At 40.3% G+C, this 25616-nt stretch overlaps 1 protein-coding gene across 3 annotated transcripts in view; it reads left to right on the top strand.

Annotated features, from left to right (window-relative positions):
* Nucleotides 1-230: 230 nt before the first annotated feature.
* Nucleotides 231-25616, top strand: part of cfap46 (cilia and flagella associated protein 46) — a 61819-nt gene continuing 36433 nt past the window's right edge. For all 3 annotated transcript variants that reach the window (XM_086045806.1, XM_086045807.1, XM_086045805.1), the window contains exons 1-20: nucleotides 231-721; nucleotides 790-908; nucleotides 1325-1456; nucleotides 1678-1742; nucleotides 2466-2630; nucleotides 3126-3249; nucleotides 4070-4164; nucleotides 4510-4635; nucleotides 10312-10411; nucleotides 10713-10811; nucleotides 11119-11309; nucleotides 12945-13170; nucleotides 14227-14344; nucleotides 15121-15250; nucleotides 15408-15532; nucleotides 16738-16853; nucleotides 18924-19030; nucleotides 20866-21078; nucleotides 23162-23351; nucleotides 23930-24079. In XM_086045806.1, coding sequence (XP_085901932.1) covers nucleotides 673-721; nucleotides 790-908; nucleotides 1325-1456; nucleotides 1678-1742; nucleotides 2466-2630; nucleotides 3126-3249; nucleotides 4070-4164; nucleotides 4510-4635; nucleotides 10312-10411; nucleotides 10713-10811; nucleotides 11119-11309; nucleotides 12945-13170; nucleotides 14227-14344; nucleotides 15121-15250; nucleotides 15408-15532; nucleotides 16738-16853; nucleotides 18924-19030; nucleotides 20866-21078; nucleotides 23162-23351; nucleotides 23930-24079 — 2640 coding nt within the window. In that variant the 5' untranslated portion in view covers nucleotides 231-672. The remainder of the gene's footprint in view (nucleotides 722-789; nucleotides 909-1324; nucleotides 1457-1677; nucleotides 1743-2465; nucleotides 2631-3125; nucleotides 3250-4069; nucleotides 4165-4509; nucleotides 4636-10311; nucleotides 10412-10712; nucleotides 10812-11118; nucleotides 11310-12944; nucleotides 13171-14226; nucleotides 14345-15120; nucleotides 15251-15407; nucleotides 15533-16737; nucleotides 16854-18923; nucleotides 19031-20865; nucleotides 21079-23161; nucleotides 23352-23929; nucleotides 24080-25616) is intronic.

Genomic DNA, 25616 nt, shown 5'->3' with positions numbered 1-25616 from the left:
GATAGATAGATAGATAGATAGATAGATAGATAGATAGATAGATAGATAGATAGATAGATAGACAGACAGACAGACAGACAGACAGACAGACAGACAGACAGACAGGAATTGGGTATTAGAATCAAAGCGATTGAAAAATGTGCGACACTTTTGTCTTTCTTTGCTTACCGTAGGGCAGACAGACGGCTCTGTTGCTAAGCAACACAACCAAACTAGTTAGTAAACATCGATCGACGCAAAATTGGTGGAAAACTCCTAGCATAAGATTGAAAGGAAATACATTTTCCTACTTAAACTCTACCACACATGTATTAAATATTTCAAGTTTGATGTATAGTTAGACGTAAGATTTACGTTTTAATTAGCGAGCGCCAGCATGGCTTTTTAAAATAGCATTCACTATAATCGAAATGTGCTATATTTGAAACGTATATATACAACTAAAGAATAAGTTGAGTTGATCTAGCATGAACAGGTTAAGAACTGACGCGTGCTGGTTTCAAGTCATTAAACTAACCTGGAAAAAAACGATATAGGACGTCATTTCAAATTCAATAGCTTAACATACATTGTTTTTGTAGTTTTTGAGTGATCAGAGAAAATACTCGCGAGTTTGAGAATCGGACTATTTCTGCTGTTTATACACTGCATGCTCTGCAAATAGACGCACAAATGGACCTGGATGTCCTCCAGTATTTGGCTAAGGCCAGGAAGAAACAAGGTTTGAGGCTCACTTACTGTTAAAATACTTTATGGAAGTTGTATTGCACAGTTTTGCTTTGTATTCAGACTCCGGAGCTTTGCAGTCAGCCTTCAATGAATTGGAAGAGATGACAGAAGCTGACTCAGGAGGAACACTCAGCTTTGACCAACATATGTACATCTCCTGTGCAGAAGTAGCTCTGGAGGTAGGAGACAAGGGCTGTGTCCTGTATAGAGAGGTGTCAAATCCAGGTTCAAAACACTGCCACAGTTTGGCTTCAGCTAGCACGGAGCTGTTTACCTGCTCACACCACACCAAACTGTACACACATTATACATTACCTGTTGAGAAGCATCTGAGGTTTTTACTTTCTGGAGCTGGATTTGACACCTCTGCATGTATAACAACGATTGAAATAATAACAATGCAAATCTTAGCTTTAATTGTGTGCTAATAATAGACCTGCAACACAGGAGCTCAATTGAAATCCTTATATGTTTATTAGATTATGCAAGTGTACCTGTATAAGTGCCCAAGGCATGTATGTAACAATTTTGTGTGATTCAAATGACAAACTGATAAACTTGTAGAAATGATCATTCTGTTTGAATTGTGTTTTAGCTGGGTTGTTTAGAAATAACTGCAGCCTGTCTGAAGAGGTTCTTTGATGGCAGTCCACCAGCTGATCAATATCTGTGTCGAGCCTACCTCTGTCAGAGCCAACTGAAAGTTCCGCCACCAACAGGGAACATGGTGAGTCCAGTGCATTAGGCACAGCTTTTGGGTGGCGTTCCTTTGGTTACTTACATTAGGTATGCACTCAGCACGGTGTTTGTTACTGTATTCATGGTGAAATGCAAGTGGTTGTCTAGCTTCAGCTTCTATTTCAGTTGAATCATTGAGTATGTTTGAGGTGATGACTTCTCACTACCCCGTTGTGCTGTTTTTTTTGTGTGTGTGTGTGTGTGTTTTAGGGAGACTTTAAAGAGAATGTGCAATATTTTCTTAAAGCAATTGACATTTCAAAGCGTGAGAAAAGGTAAGTAATCGTTCAAGACAATTGATAGTTGCCTTATACTGGTGAACCCAAATGCATGAACAGTCAGACATAGTAGGCATACAGAATAAATACACCATCTGTAGAAAGTGTACAATTAGTGTGTGTCATTAGTCTAATTTCCATAACATGAATGTTTGAATGGCAAACAATGAATAATTAGATGATATCTACTTACCATGACCTCTTATTCACATCTGCACAGTGTTGGTTTATTTCAAATGACTTTGTGTGGGTCTTTGATATATACTGTAAGTCTATTCATTCCCCGGTGTTTCTCTGTAAAATATGTTTGGACGTCAACAGTGCCTCTTGGATAAGAAATGCAAAATGTGTCAAGGAAAGGGTCAAATGAGCAAACCCCCAATTAATACATACGGGAATATGTATGTTAAACCCAGCCCAAGTACACAACAGCTCTCTGGTGGATAAATTAGTAGCACGAAAGTAGTCTATTTAAAATTAACATACATTTACTTTTTACACATCGCATTATTTCTCTACTGTGGCTCATTAAACAAATAGTTGAAATTCACTGCATTTCACAATACTTTGGCTTTCAGACTCAATTCAAATTCTGAATAGAGGTGTACCAAGATAATATATTGCTTACACATTATAATATTTATATATACTTACAGTATATGGGCTCTATAAAACTTAATGTTGTTTTTCTTTGTTGTGCTTGTGTTTTGTTTCTGGCAGATCACACTACCTTGTGTTCAATGCCTCAGTACTGTATCTCCAGACGGTGCGTCCTCTCCTACAGCCAGGGCGGTGCTGCCACCTCATAGCCTCCCTCAGGCAGGTGGTCAAAAGTCTGGATTTCGTGGCAGACAAGGACCACAGCTGGAGGGCTGAACTCATGATGCAAGTGGTACCCCATTGCACTCTTATGCTCATTCTGCATTCATGGCAATGGTATGCGGAGCTAATTAAGCAGCATTTCATGTGCTGCAACAGCTTTGTGGCTCTCCAATTAATTGGCTAGCTTCTCATCTAATAGAGGGGGAAAGTGTGCTGATGTAAGCTGTCTCATGTTCATGAAAACACCTCAGGTTCAAATGCTAATTTTGTTTTTGGTCACCGGACACAATGTACAATGTGTGAACAGTGTGGTGCGGTGTGAGTGAGTTTTAATTGGATTCACAGTTCATGACAGGATAAGCAGTGTAGGTAACATTTTTGTATCTCAGTCCACAGTCAGTTATACTTTATGGCTGGATTTCATGTTCATCTTAAATGAAAATGCAGAAAAATACAACTGCACCTTGAACAGAAAACTGACAACTGACTGTTTTGGACTTCAAAACAATGTGCAAACACTTTTTTTAATAATGTCCATCACTGCCTGCTCCTGTTCAGGCACCTAATTGACTCTCTTTTGGATGCTGGGAAAACTGATGATGCTGCAAGTTATGCCAGACTTACAGAGGAATTCATCAGAAAACACTGCCAACATCTTTATTCAAATGTCTTCCGTTTACAGGTATGCAATGAAATATCTTCGCAAGAAAAATGTAAAAATATTAACTATACTGAAGAAAAAAAATCAGTTTTGTAAGCCACTGTAAGACAAACATTATTTAACTTGATTAACTATTTAAGTCAAAATATGTTCAGTGGCCTTAAAACTGTGTTTTTTTACTCAATCGTAAATCTAAGCATCGCAAACTATGGAAGTATACAATTCAAAACATGTTTTTCTTTTTGTCGTATGTACATACACACTTGTGCAAAATTGCTGGTACCCCTCTGTTAATGAAAGGAAAAAAATATATTTTAAGTATTAATAAACATTTTATGAAAATGACGCAAAGAAAAACAGATATTGCTTTGGAATTGTGGTTCCTCATTATTATTATTATTATTATTATTATTATTATTATTATTATTATTATTATTATGTTTAATTCCTCAACAAAGCAGTACTAGTAATTTTGTCCATGTCTGTATCACAATACAGTAGATTGGCCCATATTAACCTGTGGTTGAATTCAGATTTTTTTCCATCCAAGATTTAGCTATGCTCGACGTCCATTGGTGTATACAGTATTCAATTTTGCAGCATTGCAACATAAACAAAATGTGTGAAAATCACGTTTGCAATCAATGGCCCATGTTTGTGGAAGTATATAGTACAGTATAGTAAGCCACAAGTACATTGATTCTGTAAGGGAACTCACATACACGTGCACACGCACACAGGCCATATCAAATATGAATGAAGCGACTTCTTGCATTTCATTGTAATTTATAGCATATCCTAGAAGACATTATGAATTTTAACCTCAGCCCTCTTGCCATAGGTGTGGCATAACCTGTCAAAAAGGGAAATCCTCCTTAAAAAAAGTCGTCAGTCTACTACCTTAACAGTCATTTACAAAATGCTGCAATTTAAAAGGTAAGGAACTTTGATAAACCTTATAACAGGTGCCAGTATTTGGAATGCATTTCTTATTTGCTTTCTCTCTGCATGTGTTTTGGTGACTGAATTGTGGCACTCAAAATAGTGACTTCATATTTTCATTTACATTGTGGTGTCAATTAAAGTTATGTTTTTTAGACTGATGACATGAGATCTACGTTTACAATATTAACCAATCATGATCCTGATGTATTTCAGTATTATGTTTTTTGCAGCCTATCACCATAAGCAATTTGACTCAACAGTTTTTATTTCTTAACACACAAATGAAGTTTACACATACTAGATTTATTTACACAAGGACTCTCCCTCTGTTTTTAGGTGGTTATCAGAAATAAATGAGGATGAACTTGCAAAAAAGGATTTGAATGAGCTTGAGGAGATTTTCAGTCTCCTGGGGGAATCCACAAAACCTTCTCTTCGGGCACCTATCCCGCCAGCTAACAGGTATGTAACCTTAAGTGCCCAGATAAAATCCCATTTATAATGTGAACTTTCATGAAAAAATTGAGGAAAAGGTGGCACTATTCTGTCTTAACACGTGTATGTATGGTGCGTCCCCTACTGGCTCAAACAAACACTTTTTCTATGATTTATATATATGTATTTCAATATTTAACGTTGTCTATTTCATATTCATAGATCATGCCTAAAAAAATCACATATCTTGTTGGAGGCATATTACAATATTCTTAGTTTTTCTCTTTTGAACTGTCATTTCTTGGTTCTCACACATCATGGTGCATATGCCCCAAAAGGGTTAAATAGGAAGCTCAAAGTACTGTGTGTGAGTGTCAGGTATGGTAATTGACAGAGGCATATGTTTTTTGACCGTATTCATGTTAATTTATATCGTTTTGATTTGGAAAAGATCAATGCACTCTTTCTGCAAAAGAGTGCATTGAATTGATTTACATTGAAGTACTGAAAGTCGCTGATGCTGTATTTGTACACTCGCCTGAGTTGTGTGCCGGCACTGTGGGATCGGTTCCCGCCTAGCGACGGTGTCTGTGTGTGACCTGCGACTGGCTGGCGCCCAGTTCAGGATGTAGTCTGCCTTTTGCCTAAGGGTGGGAATATATGGGTACCTCAAGATTCGATCCGATTCCGATTCAGGGGCCCACAATTCGATTTAATTACGATTCAGAGGCCTATGATTCGATTCGATTGCGATTCCAATGCATCACTACATTGGCTTACATTTTATAGTGTATGTAAAACAATGGTACCTTTTTTAAAACACAAAACTCAAGGAAGAACAAAGATGTATATTTCACACTTTGACTTTGCTCCGCTCGTATGAGGTTTTGCTTGTTCCGCCAACTTGTCACGTATTAGCTTAGCCTAGCACAGACGTCTGACATACAAACGCATGTAATCGCTTGTACATGCTTTTAGTTTTTTTTGTCAAACTTTACATATCGATTATTAATACCGATGAATCGATTCAGAATATTTTTGATACGCCAAATGATGCATCGATAAAATTATTATCGTTCCCACCCCTACTTTTGCCCATAGTCAGCTGGGATAGGCTCCAGCAACTCCCTGCGACCCTGTACAAGGATAAGCGGTGTGGGAGATGACATGACATGACATGAAGTACTGAATTTGGAATTTATGTTATTGGAAGGAATAAACAGATTCTAGACGCACAGCGTGACTGGACATTTTCTCTGTGCAACAATGGCATCCGTCCAAAGAGTTTTTTAGCCTGTTCACCCTTCAAAAATGAAATATAGTAGTTTGTTTGGAAATCCTCTATATATCCTGTTAGAGATTAAAGAACAAATAATAACAACAGTGCATTGTGTGTACAGTTAAATGACACTGTTAAAATATTTGAACACATTTCAGTTAACCATTTAACAGCCAGATGCTAACCATTTCAGCCTTCTGTTTTTCATTTAAAAAAAATTTGCAATGCAGTCCTTGTTGTCCAGTTCCTCCTGGTCTGGCCCATTGACAGAGGTGTTTAGAGTACCTAAAAATTGTACACATGTGGTGACCTACAAGGGAGAGATTTCACCACGGACATGTATCTTTCTGGGAGGCGAGGGAGTATGACATGTTTCTGGTTTCAAAGCGATAATAGACATGAATGCGTTGAAAGGGAGTAGATTGCTGCTTGCTGTATACAGCCATTTTTTTTGTGGAGGGTAAAATGACATTACTCGCCTTCATCCCCTCGTCTTGTCATTCACCACGTCTACACAATTGGTGACCCCGATGTGAACAGTAATGTCACAGGCCAATGCAAGCATTAACGCCGCAACGGTCGAGTTGTCCTTATTTTGGCAACGCAACCCATGGCCATGGTTTCAGCACATCAAGGCCCAGTTCCATCTGAGAGGATTAATGCAGGATGTTATGAAATACTTCCATGTGGTGGCAGCGTTGGATGCCTCGAAGACAGCCAGAGCCATGGCGTTGCTGGAGGTTCCACCAACCAGCTATCAGCAACCGTACGATGCCATCAAAGCCGTGCACTTGCTGAGGAGGTGGACAGGGTTTTCCTCGCCATTTGGCAACAGTTCGTCCATGGGCTGATTCCCAACAAGGACACCTGGACCCCGCCGCCATCCCCGGTGGACACTACAGACACCGCAGCCACGGTGACGGCCCGCCGCCAACATGACAACGGGTTGCATTCCTACCACGCCAGATTTGGTGCCAAGGCCAAGCAGTTTTGCAAGCCCTGCAGCTTCAAGGGGCCAGGGAAATGCCGGGGCCAGCGCACATTAGCGGCTATGTGTGCTGGCCAAGGGTGTACGATTTCGATTATTACCGACTCCATTTCCGGCCAATTCTCTGCTGTTAGACTCTGCGCTCAAAGCATCATCTTGTCATCACAGCCGGTAGACACCGCGACATGCGAACACGGTCCATGGATGGATGCAGCAAATGGCACGCCCATACGTATTTACATTACCAGGTATGCCGAGGTGTGTTTTGGTAGACGGTATTTCGTCTGGGGCTCTGTTATTGTCACTGTATCTATACCACTGCTGAGTGTGGACTTGCTCTGTGCCTTTAGCCCGCTTGTGTGTGTTACGAACTGCCTTGGTTTCTTTTATTACGTACCACTGCATCCTTGGAGGGGCTGGAGCTTTCTGCCTGTCAAGCACATGCTTCTCTGGCAGAGATCTGTATTAAAAGCTGCTCGCCGAGTTCCCTGACCTCACCACACCCAAGCTCTTGGCAGCTGGGGCAAAGCACGGTGTGGAGCACCACGTCACCATTACAGGCCTGCCGGCCTATGCTCATGATCAGGACCTTGGCAAGGTCAAGTTTGCTATTGCCTTGGCTTCAACCGCTGCTCCAACAGCACATGGACCTCCCCCACACACATGATGACCATTGCTAATAATGGATGGCCGCCTTAATAATGCCTCGACCCCCAACCAAAATACCTCCCCGCACATACAGACTACAGGGTGACATGGCACTGGATTTTCATTCCTTTCCCATCGCACTACCAGAGAAAAAAACCAAACAGATCCTGTCCTGTCCTATTGGTGAAAACGACTGCCATCCTGTCCTGCCCCCACCGCCATACCGCTTCCCTTTTGGAAAAAAAAGTCTCTTCCTCGTGGACTCCCATTTGCTCCCGTGAATTTTTTGTCCCGTTCCATCCCAATCCCATGATTGATTCATGTGACTCATGGAATTCCCCCCCAAAATTTCAACCTCTAATACAAACTTCTCTGCCCACTTTCCAAGTGCCATCATCTTTACCAAGGTGGACCTGGTGCGTGGGTACCATCAGGTACCGATACATCTGCAGAATGTGCCTAAGACTACGCACTCATTGATAGAAGGCTTGTCCTTGTAATTGCTTCAGATGGTATTGGTTTACCCGTGTTGACAGCCAAAACTGTTTAGAGAATTTATCACAAGAAAATTGTCTGAATATAACAAATCCCAAACTATTAAAGTTAGTATGCAGATAATAGTGAAATTTGTGATACTACTTGCAGCAAATATGACTCCACAACCTGCATGCAAGTCCTTCTTTCTCCTCCACCTCGCTTCAAAACAAGCTACAGAAGGACCCAGGATTTGAAAGGTCCCACTCTTCCACTCGGAGTATGGCGCTCAACGCCCCAGGGAAATCATAAGGACAGGACATCCTCCTCAATTTAGTGCATGGAACTGTTCACCTTTCGCCAGAACACATGCTGGTAATCAATTAATTGGTCCCACAGAAAAGTTCTCAGCCAGGTCAAAGACTTTGTTCTCCTAAAGAAAATGGCTTGTAAGTGCTCCGTAGCTATCTTTCAAGACCTGCTGTGGTATGGGCAACCTGACGTGATCTCCAGCGGCTACTGCCACTTTGAGCACGGAAGGCCACAGGTCGCAACGTTGCTGTTTTTTTTTTCCCCCTACTGTTACTTTTTCCTCATCTTCAATTCGCTCCTCATCACGGCTCTTCATCATCGCCAAGCGTGACCAACCTTCTACCATAGTAAGTGCACCCTTGCAATATACTCGACTTAAAGATGGTGCATATTTATTTACATTTGAAAGTATAATCTGGCGTTTGTATGCATCACGCGCCTACCCATTCACCATTCATACACCCATTCCTCATTCATCTTCATTATTCTTTACATTTTCCATGTTTACCTTATTTATTGTATAGTACCTTTGTGTGCCTTCTTTTCATTAAGTTTACAGTAGTATATGATCTTGTGTGTAATCTATATTATTTCAGTAGAATAGAAAATAAAGTGTTTCCTATACAGAAGCCCAGCATGAATTGACTGTGTGTGGTTGTGTGTACTTGTGCCAAGTCCACTAAAGTGCAGTCAGCTGGAAAGTCAAAACTCCAAATTGTTATTATTAGTGTGGCTCCTTCATGTCCATGTAAGACTGATTCAAATAATTTTTTTCCACCTATTTTGACCTATTAAAGTAACCCAAAAGTGACTTGGTGCCCCAAAAGGTATTCAAATGTAATGCAGGTATTAATTTCGAACCACTCTCAATTAATTAATTTTAAAAAGCTACATACAATTAATTTTAAAAATGGTTTTGGAGGGCGACCAATAAACAGCAAAATTTGAGAATTTACTCTGAAATTTTAATATTTTACTCGATTTTTTAAAATTTGAGAATAAAATATTCAACATAAATTTACTCTGTTTTACTGGGACCAAATATAGTCTTTTAAGAGTAAAATGTACTCTATGAAATTGAATGTTTATCATTCCTCATTGTATTGCCCACCAGAAGTATGTGTGACGTCATTGTTAACCCCTAGCGATTAAGAATAGCCAAATGTGCCCGGCACCCCAGAAGCAGAGACACAGACCAGGAGTCCACAACAGGATTTTTAATTAGAACCTGAATTTGTACAATAATCTGAGTTCATGAGTGTCGTGAGTCCAGAGGAGGAGGTTCGAGTCTAGAGAAGGACCAAGGCCTGGTTCCAATGAAGAGCAGAGAAGAAGGCGCGATAATGATGCCGGAGACATTGGTTTGTTGCACGTAGGGAGTCTAGAGATGGAGAGGATAGGAAGCGGTTGACTGTTGATCAAGTAGTAACAAGGTCTGCAGAAATAAAGAAGTTGAGTAGCATAAACATTCAAGCACGAGACAGCTTTAGACTAACCACAATGGTCAACGTTCAAGCACGAGTTGCTTGTCCTCAGCAGCTTTTGAAAGCAGCCGCCTTGATTGAAGGTGACTGCAGCTGGGCTGATTGGAATCCTCTCCACCTGTGCTGGCTGAGGCGGAAGCCTGACTCAGCAGTAAGCAGGAGGGGCAAGAACCCCTGCCTTGGCATGGTACAACAGTCATGGTGAAAAGGTGTCTTTGCTGCTATTTTCTTAGACGGTTTTAGGGGTGACTTCCATCTTTTTCAGGACCACCCTGTTGGCACAGCTTAATACCACAATTGTAATAGACAATGGTTTGATCATGGTTTCCATTATGTCAGAGCTTCTATGGGTGGAGGTGGCCCAGAATTTGGCGGAGCTTCCGCCTGTAAATTTTATTCGCAGTACCCGACTGTTTCTTGTCGCATGGATATATAATATCATGGTCACTTTTTACAAATGACTGTTTTGTTGTTATTTGAATTGCATACTGCATATTATATTTTGTCTTGGATTTCAGAGTGTCCTTCCTCCTGGAGCTGGCTCTGCTGGCTTTGCAAGGGAAGAGTCACAAAGTCGCTGCCAAATGCTTAAAAAAGCTAAAGTCAGCCGGGGAAATTGTGAGTGCCCAATATTGTCCTAAAATCTTGAAGCAGAAGCAAGACTCCATGCTATACATAACAGCCCTGCATTGAAAAGATACACATCCATACAAACAGTATAATCATTTTTTAAACTATTCTTAGCAAAATATTAATGGTGTATTTTTGAAGGGAAGGTGATGACAAGAAAAGTGAAAGATGCCATAAATATCCATATTGCATGTATAAATAGCTACTTGGATTTAGAATAAAGCAAATCTTTTTTTTATTTTATTCTTTTACATCAAACACTGACTCTTCAATTGTCCTCTCCTTTTAGAGTATCGGTGAACAAATAATAATGGAGTGTGTCAACTGTGAAATAAACCTCCGAAAGAAAGAGACAAAGACGAATGACTATTCCAAATCCAGTGTGGAGGTGCTCCATCATCAGACACATCTCAGAACATATTATATTAATCAAGCAGTAATTTCTTGAAGTTTGATAAGCAGTTCAAAATTAATAGTTTAATTGATGGCTGTACTTTAAGTAAATGCTGAAATTTCTGTTCAAATTGAGTTAAGTTTGTTGTTAACAATCTTCATTACTGCATATGCTGACACGCTATAATCACATAGCACTGGAATTCTAATGACATCATATCCCCATTTTTTGAGAATAGCACTCTCAGTGATAGAAGGGTTGTCTCTTGTAATTGCTTCAGAAGATTTTGTTTTCCCCCTAGGCCCGGCTAAAAACGATAGGAAAGCTAAATCAGTGTTTGCAGGCTGCGGTCAGAGAGGGGGACCCTCAAGCTGTGCAGGCAGTGTGTGCGACCCAGTGGAGCTTTTGTCTTCCACTGTTGCAGCATAATCTCCGCAGACACGTAAAGACACCTCTGTCGCGGGTGGCCCAAGCACTAGAGGACATGCAATGGTAACCAGTTTCATTGATTTTATCTATAGTTACTATAACATGTGCATCTTTTAGGGCTTCATTCTTTAGTTGATTTAGTATAACCGTTTTTTTGTTTTCTTTTTTGTTTTGTTTATTTGGTGCTAATAGCAGCAAGATGAGAGGCTAACTATCTATATCCCCACCACTGTAATTTATTTTTTATGTTTATATCCGTTACATGAAGAAATTGTGTAAAATGGAAGTGAGCACCTCTCCCTACCACCTTCCCCTCCCCCGAATGCACAACCAACCAACCAACACATTGTTCATTAATGAGTGGAGGAATCCCCAAGCTGCCAAGACCAAGATGCTTGCCATATACCGCCATCCATTTTTACAGTGTATACATTATGAGCATATTGCTCAGGGCTCAAGTAACGACCAATCACGGCTCACCTGTTTTCTGAAGCTGAGCCTTGGTCGTTACTTGAGCCCTGAGCATTTGTGATGTCATTTTCAGTCGACAGATGTGACAAAATGGCCGCCCCCTGAGATGGCTAAAAAGGTGTGGATTTTGCTGATTAACTCATATTCCACAAAAGTAATATTAATCAGAATGACCTGTTTCAACTAGTGGGCCTGCATAGAACATATTCTTGAAGAGGTGAGGAGGAACGGTGTCATAAGGGGAGCCAGATGGCTAAATATGGCAAACCACATCCTCCAAAAATGTCAATGAACTGAACATGAAATGAACATGGACAGAGGGGCCAAATGTGGTGTTCGAAACAAGAGCCTCAGCTGCAGCAACCATGCTAACGAAAAACTGCAAAAATCTATTGCGCATTTCAGGGGACGAGTCCGTGCAAATCGGCTGACGGGGCTTAAGATAAACACACATGCTAACATTAGCTTAGCCTTTCCGTTCCAGGTCTATAACTCAGTCTGCACTTTGCAACAGTGACTTGTTCTGTGGCCACTGTCAGCCTTAAATTAAGTGAATTGCAATAGGGATGAAAATAGAGATTAAAGTGGAAATCAACCCAAACCTTTTTTTCAAGAATAATGTATGTTCCCAGCAGGCCCACTTGTTGAAACACGGCATTCTGAGTAATATTGCATTTGTGGAATATGAGCAAAATCCACCCCTTTTTAGCCATCTCAGGGGGTGGCCATTTTGTCACTTCTGTCGACTGAAAATGACATCACAACTGCTCGGGTAACGACTAATCAAGGCTCATCTTCAGAAAACAGGTCAGCCGTTATTGGCCTGAGCCCTGAGCAGTTGTGATGTCATTTTCAGTCGACAGAAGTGACAAAATGGATGCCCCCGGAGATGGAAAAAAAACGCGCAATATTTATCATAATGCCTTGTTTCCACTAGTGGGCTTCCATAGAACATATTCTTGGAAAAAAATATGTTTGGATTGGCTTCCTCTTTAAGTAGATTAATTGCAATAGGGGTATACACAGAGGTCCTGGTAGATAACAGCACTCGAATTGAATACACTAGTGGTATATGCTACATCTTACCTACCTACTCTACCTACCTACCAACCAGCTAACCATAACATGGTTCAATCATAATACAATAAAAGTATACTTTAACTTGTTTGTTAGTCCAGAACGTTGGTATTAGTTTCTATTCTAACAGTTAGTATTTCATTTTTCCAGCATGCTGTTCCCAGTTCGATGTCAGGTCCACGCCGAGCTTGCAGTGACTGAAGAGGAAGACGGACTCCTTGAGGCTTCAATGACTCACCTCCAGAAAGCCATGCTGCTGGATAATGGCACACAAAAAGAAAGATTGTCGTCAGCTTTCCATCTCCTACAGCTCAGAAGAAACCTTTATCAAACGCCCTCTCGTACCGAGGATAAAGCCGCGATGCTTATGCAGCAGGTTTGCAGCACTTTTGTGTCACACATCTGAACAGGTTGTGTCACACATCTGAACAATTCAGGAAGCTGCACAAGGTAGAATTTTGGAGGGAAAGGGTACTAGTGGCATTTATTGTAATAAGAGGAGATGGAGGAGGATCCAATAAAATCTATACATTCCCTAACACATAAATCTCCAACTTTAATAAAACAGTTTAACTGTTTTTTTTTTTAAAGAGTGCTTTTTCAGAAGAGTGTAAGCCGTTTAGCTGCATTTCGATGATAGCTACAGTTAAGTTCAAAATTATTTGTCCGCTTTATAAAATCAAAGACAGCAATTGGTAGTGTCATGGTACATGCTGCTTCCTTTCGTGCAAGAGACTTGGGTTTGATTCCCGGCCAGTGCCCCAATACCCTGCCACTGATGGCACAAAACCCGGATTAAAAAAAAAATGCCTGGGTTGTGTAAGAAAACACATCTATCTTAAAAAATGTGCCAAACAAAGCATGCCAGTGACCCTATTGTGGCAACCCCCGATGAGACAAGCCAAAAGTTGCAAAAACAACAATACCATAATTTCAATAATATTTATTTAGTTTATTTTTCCTCATCGTATGACATACCATAACTTGGTGATGATGAGGATGACGCAACAGCTTTTTGGCTTTGCAATATCGCTTCTTTTTGGACCAACTTTGGCTCAAATAGTTAGGTCATGCTAATCCTGCTTCTTGGATTCACCTAAATATAATTCAGTGGTAGTTGATCAGGTCTGGCTTCAAACCGAATTGACTGCTTATGTGTGGTACCAAAACAAGTTGATGTGTTGTGAAAGCACAAAATCTCACAGAGGCAAATGTTGACCACCTCAATTTTTACCCAATTTTTAATAAAGAAACATTGAATATATATATTTTCATTATAAAGTGCACCAAAAATTTGACTATATTGTTGAAGAATTTTTTTAATGAATTTTAATCAGATCATATATTTTGTACGGGGCGGGAAATTTGTTGACATTAACTTTACAATATGCAGTGGTCACATGGTTAATATTTCTGTCTCTTTTTCTTTCAGGTCAAGGACAGGCAGCCCCAACAGAATACAGATTGCCGTCCCTTACTGCTGACTGTGGGTCAACTATTGGCACCCGCTGATTTCCAGATGCTGCTGAATGCGGACAACATTTCCAAAAGTACAAATTCTTCTTCACATTCAGTTTTCGCATAGTTGTGAATTGAAATTCTTTAAACACATCTAATGCTCCATCTTTTTTTTTCAGAAGTTGAAAAACCTCACAAACATATTTGCTTCCACTAGTTTGCATGCACTTTGTCGCACTATCATCTGAGCATCACATTTCTCCTTTATGTGCGACATCAATTGCCTGTTTGTAGAGCATTATAGGCTAGGAGAAATAGATTTAATCATACAATAACATTGTTTCTCATTTACTGTGGTATCGCTGTATTCAAAAGGACGTTCCACCATAGGATATTACTTTTAATTAAAAAACGATCAAAGATAGCAAATAGAGTGAAGGATTAGCAATATCACACACATACTGTATAATTTACACACTGTAGCCTTTTGAACCACTGCACTCACCAACCTCCCTTAATCCAATGACTACACCAAATACCCCCAATGCTGCTGAGACGATTGCATGTCTGAATAACATCTAAACAAGAAGCTCTCTTTTGAGTTGTGTTCTAATCGTCTTGCTGTGTAGCCACTGACATGACTGAAATGAGCATTGAGTTTCACACATTGCTTTCTCCTGCTGTGTACATTTTTACTTTGCATATTTAATCCATTTTAAATAAGTGATAGGCAGTCACTGAAGTCTAAAAAACTGCAACCAAAACAAATTGAATATTTTGTGCTTTCACAACCTCTACATACAATACTTTCCTAATGATTAATGAAAATACAACTTGGCAACATGATTCATTGAGTTTTTTTGTCTAGTTACCAAAGCCAATGTTGGGTGTGGACCAATAGCTCAGCTCTCTGCTGAGGCCCATAATTACTATGCAGCTGTGCAGAAGTTGGATGGATACCTGGATCGACAAGGAGAAAACACTGACAACACAGAGAGGTGTTTTGTGTGTGAATTGGTTCTGCCATTTTCTTATGTTTAATTGCAAATCTGAGTACCATTGCAACTTGAGAAAACGTGATTGATTTTGTACTTCAAATAGCCAAATTCAATCATGTTCACATGTCATGTGTACAGTATATCTTCTCTTGTTTAGATTGAGGCTTTGGGCTACACTTGCAAAGACTGCAAGAAAACAGGAAGTCTGGGATGTGTGCAGAGTGGCTGGTCGATTCTGTTTGCTCTATGACGAAGCAAGATCGAAGATGTCCAAATGTCACAGTAAGATGCTCAATTAAAAGATCATCAAAGTTCAGAAAAGGCATTTTAAAGCAACAATGTGATATTTCAGTATTTATTGATTATGGTGGCGCCTTGTGGAAAAAAGCGGTAGTGTTTTGACAAAATTCAACCACATTTCCCATGCGTGCCAGCGCGTAGTGTCGTGAAATCCTGAGTTCTTGCTGGCCTGCAAGTTGGACTGAATTACATTTCTATTTCCGGTGGCTGTGTGAAAGATGAATAGCGATGAGGTAATGAATCTATTTTTGTTTAAACAATACTTTTGTTTTTTGGGGGGCTTCTGCCAAGTAATAGCGCGCAGACATTCGAATCGACTTCCGTTCTTATAGCGAAAGGAAGAAGTGAGTATGCCGTAAAGAAATTCAGGACATTTGGATTTTTTTTGTGTGCCAGGGTTGCTCCCATCCTCCTCAAAGTTGCCTAGTGCCAGTAAAAACGATACAGACGGGCATGACAAAAGTCCCAGTCAACTACTTTTAAGACAATGTTTCATCAAAAGAGCTGTGAAAAAATTTCATTAAGGTCGAATTCTTGCCCAGTGCTGCTTTAAAATGGCCAGAAGACAAAACACACATATTTAATTTGTTAACCGAGGAACAAAACTATCAAACATATATTTTAATGCTAATATATTTTCCATTTCAATAAGATGTACACACTTCAGCTACTCATTTATTGCTTCCATTAGCTTCCTCTACCAAGGCAATTATGTTTTTACCTGCCTTGGGTTGTCTGTTTATGGGCTACTTCCACACGTTGATAGATTTTCATAACTCTGCCTGATTAATAATATTTTGGTGACAACCAGTAATGACTAAACATGGAGTTAAATGTATCATTTTATTGCAAGCATTTGCCATGTGTATACAGGGTCAGAAGTCGTTATGTCAAATCAGGTAACCGTGATGAAACCATAATACTGCACCGTATCTCCATGAAATCCCATAATTTTGGGTTTTGTTTTATCTGTGTTATCAAGAACCTTAATAGATTAAAAGGGGTGATGTGTTATCTAGATATATGTCTAATTAATTTGGGGAAAAAGTGAATCAAAAATATTTATTGCCATTTATAATTTTTTTGGGTGAATGGAGTCAGTATGAGTTTACATACTAATGCCTCGATAAACGCCTTGTTAATAGTATGATGTGCTGAACAGGAAATCCTGCCCAATTTTTATACAGAATCAAAATGCTCAGAGGAAGAGAGTCCTGCCGAAAACCTGAGCAGCTATGAAGAAAATCAACCCTGTGCGAAGAAGTTGCGCCTTTTAGCCGAAATATGCTTTATCACCGCTGAGGTATGCAAGTCTTTCCTAAAAATTATATTGGGAGCATCATTTTTAATAACCTTAACTGATTGGTGTGTGAAACTGTTTGGATATAAACCCTACACGTTTATCTTTCTCATAGGGCATATGTGTGTATTTTGGACAGATGCATTTAAATGGAACTTCCGATTGAGGGAATTTGGTCATTCAGTTTTTCTGTTTTGTATTCTACATTCTGTGCAGTCGTCCCTCACTATATTGTGGTTCACTCTTTCCGGTCTCATTGGATTGCAGATTTTTTAATGGTATACATCTAATTTTATATTGTACCATGTGTAATGCAGGATGTGGGGTGATCATTTTTCAACACAGACTAATGTTAATGCAGACTTAGAGTACATACCAATAAGCGTGAGCGGGATGAAATACTGCATGAAAGACAAGAGAATTTCCAAAGTTTGAGATTTGTTCACACTGAAAAAAGAAGATAACGTGGAATGTGTCTACTGCAAAGCAGAACTTCCTTACACAACTGCACGTTCCCAGTAACGTCAACTTTGTTAGCTTACCACGGCTATTTAGAATGAGTTGTATTCCCTCCACAGGTGGTCAAGGTTAGATGCATGCTTTTGTTGAGCAAACAATAACAAAAATAAACATGTATCATAAACTATTTCCATATTAGCATATACTAGCTGCACTGCCACACCTGACGCTCGACCAGAGGCAGTCAACAGACAAGCTAAGGGTTAGCAGCCAGCCGCTATCTTTAGCCAACAATCGCCAAGTCAACATGTTCATTCATTGATATCCATGGCAGGCCAGACCCCACCTGTTAAAGCCACAAACATTCAAATTCACAGGTACTTCAGTGTAGAACGTAATTATGGCGAGCCCAAATGAACAAAAAAACCTGTATTTCACATGCATATTTTGTATTTGAATTATGCATGAAACTTTTAAATATAGCCGTCCATTCTCTGTACTGCTTATCCTCACTGGTGTGTGGGTGTGCTGGAGCCTGTCCCACCCAACAGTGGGATAGAGGCAGGCTACAGCCTGAACTGGGCACTAGCCAATTACAGGGCACAAATAGACAAACAACCAATCACACTCCCATTCATACCTACGGACTGTGGGAGTAAACTGGAGTACCCAGACAAAACCCACATAGGCAAGCTGTGAACTGTGAGGTGGATGTCAGAGTCGACCACCGGATACCACTTTAAAATACAAGGTAATCACGGATCTTTGAAAAGTTTTAAATTTGAATCAGTTGAATCAGCATTGAATCAGTGAATCTAAGATCAAGGCCTAAATTTGCATTAATATGTCTTCAATCAATCTTTCGAAAGTCTTAAAAAAGGTAACACATAGTATGTAGGATTTCATGACTACAAATAGTGTCAAATCACAAAATTAAGTAACAACAAACAAAGTAACTGACTCGTGGTAACCACGCCATCACCACAGCAAAACCAAAAAGCTCATGCGGTTTTGGTGGGGACTATTGTAAGTGAAGTTGCTCTTAAATGTAATATTAAATATATAACGTCTCAAAAAGTCTTGAATTAAACGTGCCTTAAACTGTAGCAACCCTGATTACATCCATCCGTCCATTATCGATACCGCTTATCCTCACAAGGGTCACGGGGCATGCTGGAGCCTATCGCAGCTGTCTTCGGGCAGTAGGCGGGGGACACCCTGAATTGGTTGCTAGCCAATCTCAGGGCCCACATAGACAAACATCCGCACTCACAATCACACCTAGGGGCAATTAAGAGAGTCCAATCAACTTATCATGCATGTTTTTTGAATGTGGGAGGAAACCGGAGTCCCCGGAGAAAACCCACGCAGGCACGGGGAGAACATGCAAACTCCACACAGGGAGGCTGGAGCCAGGATCGAACCCACGACCTCTGAACTGTGAGGCGGACGTGCTAACCAGTCGACCACCATGCCACCTGATTACATACAAGCTAACTTAAATAAATGGTGTACAGCTTTTTGTCTATCGAGGGGGGTTCTGGAAAGTAACCCTCATGATAAACGAGGGACTACTGTTTATTGTTTTAAGGTGCAATTGTCTTTCCTAATCAGGCTACTGCCCAAAAGCTACAAATGCAAGGCGTGCAGCTCAATAGCCCTGCAGTCCTCCCACAGGATCTAGGTGTGTCTGAAGAAGATCCACATTGGATTATTTACAGGTAAACACCTATTTGGTCAAAATTGTGAAAACACATGGTATCCAATATACAGCCATGGGAAAAAAAATGAGACCAAAAAAATGAGACCATGACCCTTGTTTTTTCATTTTTCTGTTAATTGTAAATGCCGAGCACAACTAAAGTTACATTTGCTTGGACCAGTATGTTAATGACAAGCAGAACAGCTCATAAGAGTTTAAAGTTTAAGGGACACGATAAAAGATAAAACATAATGAAAAGGCCTAAAAAAATATGCAGAAAACTCAATATTTTTGTGAGCTGGGTCCGCCCACTAGTCGTTTGACCCAGTGCGTGCGTGACATCACTGGCCCAGCGCCGTCGTCTTCAGGCTCTGAAAATGGCAATGACAAGCTGTAAGTATTGGTCGCTCATTTCTATTGTTCAATTAAAGTAGACACGAAATGAATCAGAACTACTTAACCCATTAAGGTCTGGAGCGCATAACCGCATTTCTACCACTAGAGGCGGGAGCGCTGTTGCGTCATTCTACCTTTAAAGCCGGGAGCGCGGATACGTCGGTATCTTTTTTTAATCCAATTCTCCATCTCCTAGCCAATTTAATGCATCAGAATATACACCCTGAGGGTGGCGCGAGACCGCGGAGGATGTCGTGGAATTTTTTCGAGCCGTAGGTAGGCTAATGGCGGACGCCGTCGATCGCCCGGAGCCCCGATAAGTAACGGCAGTCATATATAGACGACGCGCACGACCAGTGCAACCAGTCGAACGTGATATGATTTGGTTTGTGGACAATGACGATATAGACGTCTTTGTAACAGAATAGAGGATGGTATTTACCACTCGATTTTTTTTATTTTTTTTAGTTAAAATGGTACTTCTCCTGCACTGACACATTATTTTTACATCATCGATTGAAACAGTAAATAATAATAAATTCTGCCTGTGTGAAAGGCACATGTCTAAGATATTTAATTCTTTTGGAATTATGTTTCTGTCTGCTACAGGGGCTGATATATTAATAATTTTATAAGTATTGGATTTATGGGAAATCTTCCGGTTTTCAATTCCAAAGGCGACCTTAGGTTTTGGGGAGCTGTTGAGACAGGCGCTTTAGTCTTTAATGGGTTAATAGCCTGAGACGTGGCTCGATGACGTCATATCCGCCTTCACAATTTTGGCCCGCCTGGAAGCTTTTCAAAGCGTAATGCTAAATCATTGAAATACTCGGTCAATGTGTATAAATTGAAGAAATCGTTCATTGCAACATGGATATTTTATTGTTTAATACAACACATTACATTTTGTAAAAATCGTGTCCCATCCACTTTAATAACTGATTGAGACATTTTTCAAAGGTTTTCTTAACCAAAATCACTTAACTAGTTCTTAATCTATGGCATTGTATTGCCAAAAATGGTACTTTTAGGCATTACATGTTAGCTTTTGTGTCACATAGCTGTATTTAAATGTGATGTTTAAACAAACTTAACTTGCAATTATGACAAAGATGTTAATAATTTAATGAATAAGCTTGAAGTGTTACTGTTCTGAAACAAAGTCTATTTGGCGGATATTGTATGGCATACATTTAAATGTTTTTGTGGCGGTCTTAGAAATTACGTATTCAAGGTGACCAGGTTGCACTCTAGCGCCCTCTATTGACAAGCTGACACTGGTTAATGCCATCTGTCAGTTATTGACCACACTAAACATGATCTATCTCATTTAATTGTAAAACAGCGGCATATCTATTCCTTGAAATGTAATGATTTACAACAAGATATTTATTTGTAACTAGAGAGCACGTTATTAAACATATCTGTTGTTATTTGCCTTTATCTAATTCCAACCAGAGACTGGATCCAGGATCTGTCTGCCTATGCCACGTCCACTTTCCTGCGAGCAGCGGAGCTTGGCACACAGATCAGGGAACCCTGGGTTGTGGCAAATTCCGCCATTTACTTATGGAACTACAACAAGCACTTGCTGGTTACTGGAGACTATAACTGTCTCATCCCCACCTTCCAAAGCCTGGTAGAGATGTTCCAAAAGACGGAGTGCACAGGGTAGGAGGAACGCGTTGTACATTGCTCTCCATCACTTAGCTTGTGACCACCTGACGCTATTGAGAACATTTTATGTATTCTGTCATTTTTGTTGGATTGACAACTGCACATTTTTCGGTAAAAAAGCAATATTTAAAAAGTCAATATTTTTATAATTTGTCTTTCATCAATAACAAATGCTGAGTCTTCCAAACATTTTGGCAACAATTTTGAAACACCAAATTGGATCCAACGATTGTCCAAAATTTGCATCAGCTCAACTCCGGTTTATTCATCGAGCACTTTAAAAGGAAAGCAGCTGAAACAAAGTGCTGTACATAAATAAAAATCTCCTGTTTCTCATCATGGATTGTCCTTAATGAACAACATGCTCACACATAATGGTGTCCACTTTTGCACTTGGAACCAGCACATCCTAGTCCGCAGTTCAGTGATCGATTTTGTGGTCAATCCATTGGACTTGTGGCATCATGTCTTGGACACTCGAATCATCGAGGCTCTCCAGCCCATTGCTTTGATAAAAGGTTCGCACCTGGAGGCCTCATTGAAACACAGAGTACTTCTATCTGGTGTTCAAATTGACGTATGACAGGCGCATTAGATTATCTTAAATTGTACTGTCATTGAACAAAATAGCTGCAGTAAGACATCAGTATGTCATGTAGCATCTACGCCGAAATGGAAAGAGAGCAGAAAGTGAAAAATGTGTGTATGTGAATGGAAGTGGAATTTAAGAGAAAGGATAAAAACACAGTATGAAATGAGTAAACCGTGACAGGATGACCATGAGCGACAATACTCTATTGCAATTTTAGCAGTAGGCACGTACTGCTAACATGTCATATGTAAGAAACATTAAATGATAAATACAATGTTTTTAAATCTGTCTGGGCTCTCTCAGGCTGGCTCTGCTATCTCTGAGGCAGAAGTCACCAAGGTGTTTAAAAAGCTCCGCAGTGACAGGCCCGGGGGTAAATGAGATCCGAAAGGCTCCAAACGTTGTGGTGTTAACACGCCTCTACAAAATCGCATGGACATCTGGGAAAGTGTCTTTGGATTGGCAGAACAGGGTCTCCTTTTTTAAGAAAGGTCACAGGGTGTTCACACTCCTCAGCCTCCATGGTGAGGTTTATTCAGGAGTGCTGGAGAGGGAGGCCATCGGAAAGTTAAATCTCAAGATTCAGGACGGGCATTGAGGTTTTCATCCGGGCCATGGAACAGTGGAACAGCTCTACAACCTCGGCAGGTGTCGTTGAGGGTAAATTGGTGTTTGCCCAATCAGTCTAAATGTGCTTTGTGGACTTGTAGAAGATGTTCGACCGTGACATAATTTTTATGGACAGAATTTATAGGCGCAGCAAAAGCGTTGAGAGTGCACGTTTTGGTGGCCTCCGTATTACATCTGTTTTTGCAGATGATGTGGTTCTGTTGATTTCATCAAGTTGTGATCTTTTGGTTTGAAGCTGAGAGTGAAGTGTTCGGGATGAGAATCAGCACCTCCAAATCTGATTCTGTGGTCCTCAGTTGGAAAAGGGTGGAGTGCCCTTTCCAGGTCAGGGATGAGATCCTGCCCAAGTGGAGGAGTTTAGTGATTATAAAATTTAAAGATATTAAACATTTGTCTGGGCTTCTCTACTTAAGCTGCCAGATAGGAGTAAAACATGTATGGAGCAGAAGATGATGCATGGATAGTGGAAATGTAATTTCAAAAACAGTTAAAAAAAAAAGTGGTAAACAATTAAAACAAGTAAGTCTGATGCTGCGTTAACACAAAACAATACAATTAAGATCAGGTTTCAAGTTAGATTCAAGTCTTAAGGCGGGTTTTAAAAATAGACAGTCAAGAGGCTTGTCTAATGTGTATCGGGAGGTCATTCCATAGTTTGGGGCAAGCCACAGAAATAAAACATTTAAACTTTGAGTTTGTGTTTTCGCTTCGGTACTTCCAGGAGCAGCAGGTCAGCTGACCTGAGGCACCAGTCAAAAGTATAGCCCTGCTTTGATCCACCCACATTGTCATTGAACCTCATGTTTAAGCGACTTAACCTTACCAAACTAGAACATTCATTTTTGTCATCCCTAGAAATCATGCTCTGTTGGTTCTCCTGTGTGATGCTGTGGCTCGAGGTTTGTACCAGCATCTAGCTGTACCAGACAATGTGGAACAAGCCTTTCCACAAGACAAGGGAAAAGTGAAATCTGAGAAGGTGGTCGTTAGTCAAGCTGCTGTGCTCGATCCCGACGCCCTTCTTAAGGTCAACAAAGCTTTTGAGGTGTGTAAGTTTGTGTTGTGTGGTAGTGAGTTGCTCCAGTGTGTCAGTTTCATTTTGGGATATATATTTCAGACTCAAATGTCCAGAAATAAAGTCATTGTACTCTCTGCTGCCAAATACTTAACAGTAAAATCCCTCGGATAAAATTCTTTAGTAAGGACAGTCAAGGAAGTCAACCCCCGAATTTTCCCCCAAATGTTGTATGTGCCCCCACTAGTCTAAACACAGCGTTCTGATTAATATTGCTTTTGCGGAATATGAGTTAAGCAGCAAAATGGATGGATGGAAAAAACGGCTGGATTTTGCTTCTTGATTCGTATTCCACAAACAATAGTAATCGGAATATGAAGTTTAGACTAGTGGGGTTGCTTAGAATACATTATTGTCAAGAAAATTTGGGGGTTGACTTCCCCTTTAAAATGAATAATCAATTTATAGTGCAATTCATAAATTATAGTCTGCAGTGCAACTGGCTCATTACATATTCCAAAAGTTTTATTTTGTTCCAATAGTACACTGCATTATACTGTATATCTTATGAAAAATAACTTTACACAATGCTTTGTCTTCACTCATAGCTGTGTAATTACGCCCTTTCCATATCCAATGGCAACACCACGGGGGAGGCAGTACCCATTGCTGTCCAGAAGCAACTGGTAGCCACATGGGTACAGATCAAGATCCTCCTGCAGCAGCAGACTGGCTGCCAAACAGACACAGATGAAAAGGTGCCATTCTCCCTGTCAGACAAGGAAAGCAATAAATGTTGGCTCTAATTCAATATTTAATGGAATATATCATGATGCTGTGTTTACTCTATATTTGTGTTGTCCCACAGCATGTGGGACAATACAGAGGGATGGGATGGGGAAACGTGACAGGTCATGATTGCCTTGGATGCGAGAGCATGTTTTTCAAAGAATGTTTCCACGGGAGTCACGGTGCGGGAGAGGAACCTTGTCAGCCATAGTAAAACGGGGTGAACGCAACAAAATATGACAGTACATAATAGGGTGCGTGTAACAAATCTTGAAGGCAGTCCATTGTGGGACGGGAAGCATACTGTATGTATTTCAAGGGCATCCCACGGTCCTTTCAAGTTTTTTTCCTGTTTTGCCACCTTTTGTCTTGGTTCTCGCGGCAAACTAGGGTGCATGGTTGCTTTTAAATCCTGTTCGATCAGGATGTCTCCTGGCACGTGACAATTTACGGGCCTGGCACGATATGGCGCATTGCGTTCTACTACGTTGTGACATTGCACACGGTCTGGGAAGATCAGTAGCATTTGTTTTGACATACCCCAGAACATGCAAAATGAACTAGGCATCAGTTTAATGTGTTTGGTAGACAATCATTGGTGCAGTCGGTTAATAGATCAGCTTCCACTTTTATTTGCGTGAGTGTTTCTGTTTGTGCCGATTTTTGCACACACAAACCTTTAGTAAATCAGGCCATATGTTTTCTCCCTGGAGAAGCTTTGCCAGTTGTTCTGTTAGTACAGTTTACTGATCTTCAGATTCGGATTATTCTTGATTATGTGACTGCATCAGGTGAATTATGTTGTGTATAGGGCTATACTATGCCTAATGCTGCCAAACTGATTAGACAAATATTCACAATGCAAACTAATCACCCTAAACATACTCTGAAAACAAAGAATTGTTTTTTTCGCAAATGAACTCAGTGTTCGACAATGGCCACGTCACGAGCATGCTTGCTGAAAACAAAAATGAAACCGAAGAGACCAACAAACACACACCAACTTTAAGTGGCTGAAGTGAAGGCCTGCCAAAGCATCACCAGGAGGGAAACTCAGAATTCTGCAGAAGGGAAATTCTATGATGTTCCTGTGTGTGACACTCAAACTTGCCAGGAGTTGAAGAACAAAACTTCTGATCCCTCCTTATTGTGCCATCGAGCCATCACCTTATCTTGGTGGAGGGATTTGTGTGTCCCACTGATCCTAGATGCTAAGCTGTCTGGTGTTTTTTTCCCCTTGCAGGGTTGCCCAGGATTGGGAATTGCCTGTTACATGGCATGGGTCATCATAGCATGTCACTGCGCCTAACAATAACCAATCCCAGTAGAATATCATCTCACAGTGCAACAATAATCCATAACATTTTTATGAATGATATGTCTGATCTAACTGTGAGTGGACTGCTCATTTATGACATCACTGATCATGTACCGGTCTTCATAGTTTATGACAGTGACTTAAAGAGAATTAAGAAAGAGGCACAAGCAAATTTTAAGCAAATAAGA

The sequence above is a fragment of the Filicampus tigris genome, chromosome 11 (genome assembly GCF_054856515.1).
Source record: "Filicampus tigris isolate MCC_2025a chromosome 11, RoL_Ftig_1.0, whole genome shotgun sequence".
Classification (NCBI taxonomy): Eukaryota; Metazoa; Chordata; class Actinopteri; order Syngnathiformes; family Syngnathidae; genus Filicampus; species Filicampus tigris.
Note: the sequence above shows the minus strand (reverse complement) of the source record. Positions and strands in the feature narration are given on the sequence as shown.